General features: G+C 33.6%; 1 protein-coding gene across 4 annotated transcripts in view; it reads left to right on the top strand.

Annotated features, from left to right (window-relative positions):
- Nucleotides 1-12,342, top strand: part of Nbea (neurobeachin) — a 715,145-nt gene that overhangs the window by 143,195 nt on the left and 559,608 nt on the right. For all 4 annotated transcript variants that reach the window (XM_029562257.1, XM_029562254.1, XM_029562256.1 and 1 more), the window contains one exon: nucleotides 497-630. In XM_029562257.1, the coding sequence (XP_029418117.1) occupies nucleotides 497-630 (134 nt within the window). The remainder of the gene's footprint in view (nucleotides 1-496; nucleotides 631-12,342) is intronic.

The following is a 12,342-nucleotide window of genomic DNA, read 5'->3' as shown; positions in this document are numbered from 1 at the left end:
TAAATAAATAAAATTAATAAAATTGTGAAAAAATAGCATTTTTGTTTTTGGTTTTGACTTCTGTAAATCGAACTTTTTTCTTCAACTTCTTTTTTGCCTTTAAAGCAAAAATATATTATATTGGCAACCTATCGTGTCTGTTATCTTATATTGCCATGTCCTTTGAAGCATGTTGAACTTGTTGGACATAAAGTTGTTAGATGTAAAAAATAGACTTTGATTTGAGTAGAAATTACTTGCCAACATTAAAATTACCTGAATGCCATTAAATCCAGTGATATTTTTTCTTCATGAAAAACTTAATTTTAGCTTCATAATTTTAGTATCATGACTTCTCAGGTTAAATTTCAACTTTGAAAGTGATTAGCTAGTGATACTTCAGTCTTTATTGTATTCACATACATCTATCAAACATTACATACTTGAGCTCTTTAAATGTCAAAAATATATTATCATGCCATAGGAGTCTAATAAATATTTTTGTCTCTGACTCTAGGATGTGAAAGCTATAGTAACACATTCAATTCATAGCGCAATCCATTCAATTGGGGGGATTCAAGTACTTTTTCCACTTTTTGCCCAACTGGACAATCGACAGCTCAATGACAGTCAAGTGGAAACAACTGTCTGGTAAGTTTTCTTTGAATGTGCAGTTTATTATCTTTTTACATTCTTAGTTTATCCGTGGCATATTCATGCTGTGTATTGTATTACAGTTTTTGCTTCTTGTTTTGAAATGCTAAATGTTTTTAGAACTAAGAGAATGAGGTCTATATAACTTAGATTCTGATAATCATAAAAGAATCCCTTCCTTAAAAATAAAAAAAATTTTAAATGTAGCAAAGTGATTATAATATACAGTTAAGGAAACTGCTTAACTCTAACCTTACCTTGGCAAATGCTCATAGTTCTATCAGACTATAGCTGCTGTTGAGGTAAGATATATTCAGTAGTAGCTTTTGTTGTTTCTAAAGATCTGTATCATTTTACAGTGCCACTATCATGATCTAAAATTAGAATGGTATTAAGTGATATAAGCTTTTCATTAAACGTAGTTCACTTTTGAGGACCAGGATATGTTTAGGTAAAAGTGAAATGTCTTTTAATGAAGTTGAATTCATGCTTACCTTATGACTTTTCTTACTTTTATTAAAAATATACTTCATATATCAATATATATTTATAAATAAGGTGTATATATATGTGTGTCTATATTTAAGGAATTAAGTATAAGTTTTATCAGCCACATACCTTTCTATGTTTGGATTTTTAAGGGCAAGTTATATAGACAAACATTATCTTTTAGTCCAGAATAATGTACGAATGCTTCATGTACATGTATATATACATGTGTACCTTAGCTCTTATGGGTCATTACATTGTAAATTAATGGAAAACTAGGAAATGAAACTCTGGGAAAAATGTAGGATCTAGTGAAATGTAAGCCATGATTTTTTTTCAAACCAACTGAATTAGCTGCTGAAAACATTGTTGTTCAGTATTGCTTTCCTGTATTGGGGCTGTTTTTGTGTACGACACACATTTGAATATAAATGTGATATATATATATATATCTATGACACCAAGTCCTATTTATAGATCATCCTTTATTTTATTTTGATGTAGTAGAAAGACTGGCGTTCTGAAAGTCTAAAGCTTTGAAGCTAAAAAGGAACCCAAGGTTGTGTCCTTTTGGGCTATAACTGTGCTATGAATATTTCCTTAATTTGATTCAGAGCTAGATTAGTTTAGTGGAAAAAAAACTATAAAAATCACTGTGATTCTGAATATAAAAATGAAATGTTCTGCTATTTATCATCTAAGTGAACTAGGATGCATTATGATTCATAATTTATAACAAAGTGCTATGAAAAGAAGCTAGTGGGAAGACCTTGTATTTAAACAGTCCTATGAATTACTGTCAATTCATAAGTTCTTAGCCTAAAAGAGATTTTGTTGTTCAGTTAAGATTTAGAAAGATGATAGTTTGCAGTGTTACAACTAAAATTATCAAAACAATTTATTCTTTTGTGTACAGTTATTCTTCTTAGTACTAACATATGTAATGAGTTATATGGTCCTTTTCACTTAGATTTTTTTTCCAGAGTATTTTAGTTCGAGCCATTGAGTGTTTATATATATTGTAATATTTAAACTGTATTTTATCAAAAAGACAAAAGAAAGTAGAGAAGTCAGCATACGGATTTTTATTTTGCCTTATATCACTCACTTCAATTTTTCTCTCATAATTATTAATACCAACTTACTAATGATGAACATTAGTTTATGGCTATTGGAAGACACACCATAGGAAAAGTACTCCTGTCCTCTTTAATAGCAATTTATATTCTCATCTAAAATACTCTGGGGTTCTGTTACATGCTGCCTTGACTTCTTACCTATTGCTATACTAAGCCTTCCAAGGCCCTTGCTGTCCAAGCCATGCTCTTTTTCATAAACTTTTGTTAGCAGTCATATAGTCTCTCTTGTTCTTGAAGTCTTCATGGGGATCAGTATAAAGCAAAGTGTGTACATCAACAAAATAGATTCATTTATTTAAAAAATGATAACAGCAGTTTGTTAAACAGTATTTTTCCCTTGCTTCAAGAATACACATTCTTTTTATAAATATTTATTTATTTATTTATTTAATTATTTATATGTGTATGTTTTGCCTGCATGTATGCAAGTACACTGTGCATGCAGTACCCACAGAGACCAGAAGGAGGGTATTTGATCCCTGGAAATGAAGTTTCAGACAGTTATTAGGTACCATGTGGGTGCTGGGAACCAAACCTGGGTCCCCTGCAATTGTAGCCAGTGCTTTTAATCACTGAGCTGTCTCTCCAGCCCCAGAATACAGGTTCTTAACTATGCAAAGTATTATATAGTTTCTTGTGTTTTGCCTCCCAATTTATAAAGATGAATGGGACTTGAATTAGCATGCATCATTTTGTTTTTTAATCAGTATTGTTATTTCAGATAAATGAGAATTACTTTGAAGTTTTTTAACCTTTCAAAGAAAATTCAGTATACTTTGAAAAAGTTTATTAGCATAAAATACATGATCAAGGTTACAATAATTTCTAATTTTCAGCTACTTACTAGAGAAATTCAGCCAAGCTCTAAAGCTTCCCCCCCATTTCTGGACATCAATATGAAGCATTTTATTTTCCATGTATTAAATAGTACCTTTCCACAAAATGTTTTACTGTTTCCATAAGCCTCAGCTTTTGCTCAGTGTAGGGATGTATAATTAAACTAATTTATTGAGGATGAGCTTGTTTTCTAGAATGTGTAAGGTTAAATTTATTTTTGATGGATGATTTTTCTGTATTTTACCCTGCATGTTGTATTGCAGCGTTAATTACTCTGTTGAACTTTCAGGCCACACAGTCTTAAATTGAAATTCTGAACTCTATTTTAATAGTAATGAGATTTACAGTATGCTATTAGCTTTTATATACCCATTTCTACCTTTTAAACTAACACTGGTAGAGTAAGAACTTGGAATTTTTATATTTATATTCTTTTTATTATTTTTATTTTATGTGTATGTGTGTACTGCCTGCATGTATGTGCTGCACTGCCCACGGAAGTCAGAAGAGGGCGTTGGATCCTCTGGAACTAGAGTTACAAACAGGGACAGGGGTTGACATGTGGATGCTAGGAATTGAACCTTGGTCCTCTGCATGAGCAGTCAGTACTCTTAACCACTGAACCATCTTTCCAACCCCAGAACTTAGAATTTTTTGTATTACATATAGTAAAATATATAGCTAGATCCTCCATCAAGGCACACACCACTCTCTGGGTTTGTTATGGTGATACAGACCTCTATGATCCTAGAAGGTTTTTTCATATACTTTAGTTTTGATTTTAAAATACTAAGTATCACCAGTCTTTGAGAAAGAAGTTGTAAAAGGGTCAGATTACTTTATATGTGAACTTCTTTCTGTTAATGATGTTATTTGCATGAAAGAAGTACTTATTTAATTAATGAATTGGAACCTGGACTTTTGAGTTTTACTTGTCGTGATGAAAGTATAGCAGTCAGTACTAAATCTTAGAAACCTGAACACTTTATGATGAATTTTCTTAAGTTGGCCATTGGACTTAGCTTCTCCTACAGTACTTAAATCTCCAGGAATAATTGTTTTGATTGCCTTTAATACCTTAATCAGAGCACAAAAATATTAAGCAACAAATTAGTAGATAAATACTGTTCAAATAAGTCAAATACCTTGTGGCAATACATGCTGTAATTTTTAAGGGATCTATTTTTCAGTAAGGCCAATATTGGTAGAGCTTCATCTAGTTTATAACTATTCTCAACCATCTTGAGTAATGACAAAGAAATGACAAAACGTCTGAATAGTTTTGATCCTATCTTTGGTTCAGAAAACATACTCCTATTTAAGAATTTTTGGAAAAAAAATAAAACATTCGACTAAATATGTTAGAGAATGCAAAACAAAATGACCTTTCTTGATGACTTAGTAAAACTTTTCTTTGAAAAAAATAAATGTTTTCTGGAACAAAGACATAAATTGATTTTTGTATATGGAGCAAAAAGTACATTGAAAGAATCATCAGGAAAGGGATGGTGTTGAGTTAAACGTTCTTTTGGTTCAAACTATCCTTGTATATGCTCTTTGACCACAGATAACTATGTTGGTCTTGAGTTGATAGAAGATGTCCATGACAGTTATGAGTGCTTATGCTTGAAAGTTATTACCTGAAAAAAGATACTTTCCTTGCTATTATACTAACAACTTTTAAAAGTTAAATACCAAATATGATATGTTCCAGCAGTGCATTCCTTCTATAAAATACAAAAAAAGCAAATACTACTGTCATTTTGAAACTACAGCCCATTAAAATATTTTAAATATTTTAATTGTTTGTGATCTAATTATATTCTGCTGATGATCAGGAAGAATGAAGGTGAAACTTCAGGAACACAGAATCTTAGTAAAGTGGCTAGAAAGTTTCTGATCCTGAAGGCCTGATATCAGAGCCTTTACTTGGAACCCCTATGAACTACTCCAGAATCACATTTTTAGTGAGATGTTAAACTATAACATTTTATAAGTTAAAAATTAAATTCCAGTGATAATTTAAATGAAGCTTTGTAGGTATATAAATATTTTCTAGACAAATTAGTGTTTTGTTTTTAATTATGAAGACTATAGTTATTGTTTCATAGAATGATATGAATATAACACAAAATTTAAAGTATTTCAGAGAATTTATTTATATCGTTGATAATATATTTTATAGATCCTCTTATGTGAAAATTTATGACTTGTTAATTTGTTTAGAAAAATTAAGCATTTTTTCTTAAAATTATTTGACTTAACAAAGTTATCCCTATAATTAAGTTGATTCTTATATTTCCTTAATAATTCCTCATTAACTCTTATTGTCCTATGTAAAACAACAAAATTACTTGGAAAGTTAAATGTTCCATTTTCTGACTACTTTAATCATATTTTCCTTCATTCTTCTTTAAAAATTTAAAAGAAGAGGATGTCAGATCCCCTGGAACTGTAGTTACAGATGGTTTTAGTCACCATGTGGTGCTGGACACCAAAATCAAGTTCTCTGGAAGGGCAGGCAATGCTCTTTACAACTGAAGTGTCATGGTGCAGTGACCACAGTTCAAGCCTGAAGGGCTTGGGGACCCCGACAGATAGAAATCAGGATGCAGGGGATGCAGAGGCTTGTGTACCAGTGCATGTTTATTGTGAACTTAAGCAGGCTTATATAGAATGTTAAATGACTTTCAGAAGCTTTTAGGGGATATTAATTGGCTTCGTCCTGTATTGCTACTTATAAGTTACATAATTTATTTTAAATTCTTCAGGGTGATCCTGCTCTTAATAGTCCCAGAGTATTATTAACACAATTAGCAAAATAAGAGTTTGATTATGTACAAATAGCTATAAAAGTAAATTCTTGGAATGGGTAGACATTGATAAACCTATTGATTTGATTATTTTGTCCTACTGCAGTGCTAGCTCAACAAAAGGATCCTTTAGAATAAATACCAAACATACATTTTCAAAAACTTTCACTAAATATAAAGAACTGCCTTGCTGCATTAGTTATGCAGGGTCGTAACAGAAGCTTTATGATAAGTGGAACGGCTCTCCACACTATTTATATTTCTTTACCCCAAGATGTTTTTCAGTTCTTGCTTGCACAAACTGATGCATTGCAAATAGCCTTAGCAGGATTTGTAAGACAAATACACTATAATAAATCTGCTTGAGTCCAGGAGTAATTGATGTAGAGTTTGAAGGTAAAATTCAAATTTTAATTACTACTGGTAGCTCATATCCTATTACTATAGGTGATAAAATTGCTCAGTTGATTCTTCTTCCTTTTCTTCCTTTTATACCTATTAGATCATCTTCCAGGAAAAGAATTGGAGGCTTTGGAAGTACTAATTCTATTTCTGTTAATTGGGCTATGATGCTACAAGCACAACAGCCTCATATTAATTTAAAAATTCAAGATAGAGCTTTTAAAGATCTGGTGGATACTGGATCACATATTACTATTATTGAGAAAGATGACTGGCCATCTAATTGGACTACTCAAATTGTGAAATGTGATATTAAAGGAGTTGGAGTTCAACCAGAATCACTAATTAATGTTAGTATAGAATATAAAACAATTTCTAGCACAAATGGATTAATAGCTGTTGTTAAACCTTATGTATTGGAACTTCCAGTAAATATTGTAGGTAGGGATGTATTGGAACAATGGAGAGCTTATTTGGTAGTTCCATAATTTTACTGTCTTTACACAAAAATGGTTATCAAAGATTTGTTTTTATTTTATGTTAGTTTACATATGTTAGTTTATGTCATGTGCTGTTTGAGCTCGCTGAGACGCTGACTCTGGAGCTGAAATTGGCCCTTTCACTTCAGACTCAAGCCTATTATCTCAAAATATGTTCTCCAAGATTTTTTCCAGGTTCAGGCTGGCTCCCTGACCCTGTGAAAAGAAAAGGAAAACAGTAAAACAGCCTAGGTATATGAGGCACTGTACAATTAAAATTGTTAAAGTGTAAATTTTATTTGGTAATTCCATAATAAGATATCTGTACATAATGTAAATATATATATATTAGATAAGAGTTTCATTAGATAATGGTTTTTTGGCTGCCACCAGCTTAGAGCTGGGTATCGGTCTGAAATAACACTGGGCATGCAACAGCTTCAAGCTGTGCCCATAATAGCTCCCAATACTGAACCACCTCTCCAACCCATTTTCCTGTATACTTAAAAATGACAAAATCTTTTGAATGACTATTTTCTGATTTTTAATCTAGGAAAATGTACTGTTGTACATGGATTGTTAAATTTTTATATGCTTTTAATCCAACTGATGTAAATTTAATGTGATTTATTTTATTAAACAAAGAAGTAAAATCAGTATCTCTGTATAATGATAATTTTTCCTTGTAGAGGTTGCTGTTGTATATATGGAATGTAATTAATAATTTGATTCTGAAATTGATTTAAACTTTTTTTTAGGTAATACTTTACACAATTATCTTTCTCTTATTTTTAGAAAATATCCTTTTCTGAAAGCATATTGCTGACACTGAGCAGTCACATTTGCTTGTTTATCTTTATGGAAAATTTATTAACTGAATTGATAAGGGAACCATCTTTGAAGTGAAACCACTTAGGTAAACTACACAGAAATAATAGAAAGCAGTCCATCATTTTGTTACATTTTAGCTAGAAGCACTGGTTGCTCTTGCTGAGGCCTTGGTTTCTGTTCCCAGCATTCACATGGCAGCTAAGAGCTTTTCTGTAATTCCAGTTCTAGGGGATCTGATGCCCTCTTCTGGCTAAAAGTTCATTATTAACTGGGTCATTATTAACCTGTTCTGAAATGTTCCCTATACTCCATAAAGGATTTGGGGGCTCTCATACAGTACTTATTTTCCATTTAATTCTTGGTTGATTTTTTTTTTTCTCCAGGAAGAATCAGAATCTGCATGTGGCTAGAATGTTAATTTTTTTAATGGTATCAGTTGCATATATCCTTCTTTAGAAATTTGAGTCTATAATCATGATGTTTGGACACAATCTTAATTTGTTGATACAGATGGCTTACTTCTTACTTCAGTCTAATTTTCAGAACAACAAAATCTTCCCTTTTCAGTTGTTGCGAGATGCAAAGAAGTCAATTTCAGATAATTTTCTTGAGAGAATTTACAGGTCAGGAGCCATATAAACTTTAAAAAATGCTGACTATTTCCATGCACAAATGTGCTAATAGTTTTTCCCCTTTGGTTCATCTGTCATGCATATTATTTCAGGTGATATCACTAAGGATTGCTCCCTTGGTGACCTAACATATAGAAACATGGAAAGCTTCTGAAGGATCACCATAACATTACTTTATTGGACTAGCAGTTGAAGTCTTGCATGGGGTCATACTTATATGATGGCAAAGAGAGGTTAATTCCTTTCTGGACAGGTTATCAGCAGAATCTCTGCTTTTAGGTCCATAATCTCTGGTTATTATTACAAGGTTGCTCAGTGTGCAATTAAAAGGCAGATCACAATAGGTTACAGGGAAAGATGTTGCTAGGAAGGTTTAGGAGATACTGTCTTCTTAGAGGGTAGATGACTCAAAGCGGTTAATATTTGGTATTGGCATTTTGCAGCCCTGAAAGCCGGGCTTACTAGTTACCAGTTCTTTAATACAGTAGAAGACTTAGTTGTTAAGTAGTGTCAGACATAAGAATTTCTAGTAGACAAGCATAATGACTGGAGAAGAGTCCAAGTGTAAGAAATTTTATACTTTTGAACTGAAGAAATTGAGTTTCTGTGACATGAATGTATTTAACAAGGGCCATGTGCATATATGTATGGTGCCAAGTACTTCTGTACTTGTACAGTAGTTTGTAGAAGTTCCATACAAGGTCTTATGTAGTTTGTTTAGGACCACATCATGACTCTTTCCTCTAAGTTTCTGGAACTTTGATGAAGAATCACTGTCAGAGTGTAGATCCTGGCATTGATCATATGAACTTATAAGTACATTTCCTTATAAAAGGGCTGCCATGGCACAAGTAATTTATGATTTAAAACAATCAAATGAAAAAAAATGCCTTATAGAGTGCTGCTGAGGACACAGAATAAAGTGTTAGGTGCACAGCCCTCAATAATTCATTGAATGATAGCAGAAGTATTATTATTCTGATGATTTTATTTCTCTGCAAATCCTTGATATTTGTTAGTTTTTAATTCCATTTTGCCACATTTTCTTTATACTATGATGAAAATATTACAGAACTGTTTCCACTTACATAGTTCCTTTACAATTCATTTGTTTTAATGGTAAGGTTACTTTGAATCTGAATATTGAAGACTTACTGACATCTTTGATGGATGGATAAACACAGCATTTTGAACACATTTAATGTTTTGAACAATTCTTCATGGAGATGAATTCACTGTGAATATTCATTGATTTTCAAGAAAATGAATAAACTTTCTTTTTACCATGCTTTTCTCCATTGTCTATCTGGTAGAGATTACAGAAATGACTACATGCCTGAGGGACTCAAGAAAGGCTTTGTATTATTTCTATCATATTTTCCTTTCTTTTGCCAAGTTACGTGCAGAATAAAGGTTTTTTTTTTTTAAAAAAAAATATATTAGTTAGTAGCAGTTGGTGGAGTTCTAAACTTAGTTGTTTCTAAGAGCATTTAAAACATTTGTGTTAATTAAAAAAAATTTTTTTTTGGTCTTTTTGAGACCAGGTCTCCCTGTAGCCCCAGCTGGTCTGAAACTCATTATTTAGACCAGGTAGACCAGGCTTGTCTTGAACTCACAGAGATCCACCTGCCTCTGCCTCCCAAGTGCTGGGACTAATGGCATGTGCCACCACACCTGGCTCAAAAATATTTTTACTAAATTTTGGTGCCTGTTTTTATATGAATTAAGAGCTTACCACTGGTAGGGACTAGGCAGCACAAAAATCAATACAGTGAGACAGGGTGGGAAGTTCTAATGTGCTATTACACAGTACTGTGACTCAAAATAAGATAGTCAGGGAAAAGGATTGTAAATGTCTTCACCATAAATAAATGATACATGAGCATTTATATATTTTAACCTCATTTAAACATTGTGCAGCTAACACATGTGTCAAAGATTATATGTTACCTCCAGTAACAGCTGTTCCTTTTATGTAACAAGTACTTCTTTAGAAGAATAAGCTATTACAACTAGGCCAAAGTGTGTGTCACAATTAACACCATCATGGTCTACAGTGAATTTTATAGCAACTATAACAGAAAGAAATTTTAAATTATGTAAGTCATATATATCAAAGTAATAGCCAATGGGATTTCTATTTTAGTAGAGGTAAGAAATTATGGTTTATTTGTTTTTTTTTAAAAAAAAACTTAAACAACTTCAAATTCTTACAAGGATTCATGGCAACTATCAGCATTATAGGCAGAATCTCAACTTTTATGAGAAGCAAGAATATATCTATGCTCTGGAGATCCTCAACTCTAGGACTTGGACAGTTCGATTAGAAGGCAAATTAAAACTTACTATTGCTTTTTGTAAGGAGATAATTCATATAAGAACCAGCCACAACCAGTTAATCTTACAGACTTCAATCTCTTTACATAAAATGCTTTGAAAGAGGATGTAGCCACCATTCTGTTTTAATAGAATTGTATTAAATGGCCAGGTGTTTTCATAGCTGAAGTTAGTGATTGACACAGAGGAAGGGTGATGTAAAAAAGGACTAACAGTTTATATTTGTCAGGCATTAGAAGGCAGAGTATTATGATCTTTAGGATATGTACTCATGCTGTACCCCATCATTACATTTATAGCTACTGATTGAAGTTACAGAAATAAGCAAATTGTTTGGAAATTGTATGGGAACTGTAATAAGCAGTTGAGCATGTTTGTTCTCATGAGTCAGCATTAGTATAGTGTAAGTAATTTCTTTTTCTAACAAAGTAGAAGTTAATGGGGCCTAACATAGATCACTTTGTACAGGCCCTCTGAACAGACCTTGTTCAGAAGAGGCCATTCAGGATTATGGTTTTGTGGAGGAAAGTCTGTCTGAACACTGTAGGTGTTAAACTCTGATATTACTAATATAGTCCAGTTTCTTTTCCCCACCCTCTCAAGTCAGTTTGTGTGTGTGTGTGTGTGTGTGTGTGTGTGTGTGTGTGTGTGCAATTTGCTCTTTGGGTGGATTGGCTAGCTTTGGCAAGGTGTTGTAAGAACTTAGAAAAGTTTGGTGTTGCCAGTGTTTTCTGCCAAATATACTGAAATACATAATATGAAAGATAAAGAAGAATTAGAAATTAAGTAAGGAAAGAATAGCAGGAAAAACATTGAAATACGTAGTAGTGTATAGTATATAGTGTATAGTGTTTTGTTTTACCTAAAGTCTGGTTGTATTAGGATACACAATGCACTGGCAAATCATTCATGAAATTTGGTGTCTTTCTACAGTAAAGTTACATTGCTCACATGGCCAAATATAGTTCAGTCAGAGACTTATAAGTCTCACCCTTATATTTCATATAGGCGAGCATGCGCTGGGCTCTCAGGGTCCCAGCGCGCACTCCTGGGCAGTGAAAGTTCCTCCACTACTGAGGTCTACTCAGTCGATCCCGTCCCTATTTCACCCGTATACCTTCCTCAGGATGTGAGGTCCACTGGCCACTTGGACCACACGGGAAGCGTATGAGGGACGGCAAAAGCCAGGGTGTCCGCGAGTCGGCGACGGAGGAATAGCGCCCCCCGGGGAGACCGGATCACAGGATTTAGTGTTACAGCTCAAGACAAGTGACTCAGCTCAGATCTCAGTGATTCAGCTCCAGCTCCAACTTTATTGGGGTAAAACTAGGACTATTTATAGTGTGGAGACAGTAGAAGAAGCCTTAGCTGATAGGTACTTTTAGGATGCCTCATTTACATAGGGCGGTGGGCTTCTATCAGGCTATCAGACAATGCCTGATTAAAAACCTGGTAGCTCCTGTGCCGGAGGGCATGTATTTGTGGCGAGCACTTTAAAAGAAGAGTCAGGGAGGATGCCAGGAAGGCACTCTGCTATGAAAGGAGTCTGCAGCACATGGTTTTCCGAGCTCGTGAGCTATCCGGACGTCAAGAGACTTCTACTTGCATAACAGAGGACCCCAACACCTACCAAGAGAAGACTCACTATACCATATTCATGACTAATAGTGAGCTGAGGGACTCCACAGCAAGGCACTCAGAATCAGTGTCCAGTGAGAGATGCCAGACAGAGCCCATCCAGTCTGAGTAC

The sequence above is a fragment of the Nannospalax galili genome, unplaced genomic scaffold (assembly GCF_000622305.1).
Source record: "Nannospalax galili isolate Female #2095 unplaced genomic scaffold, S.galili_v1.0 scaffold1354, whole genome shotgun sequence".
Lineage (NCBI taxonomy): Eukaryota > Metazoa > Chordata > Mammalia > Rodentia > Spalacidae > Nannospalax > Nannospalax galili.
This window is presented reverse-complemented; position numbering and strand designations above follow the sequence as displayed.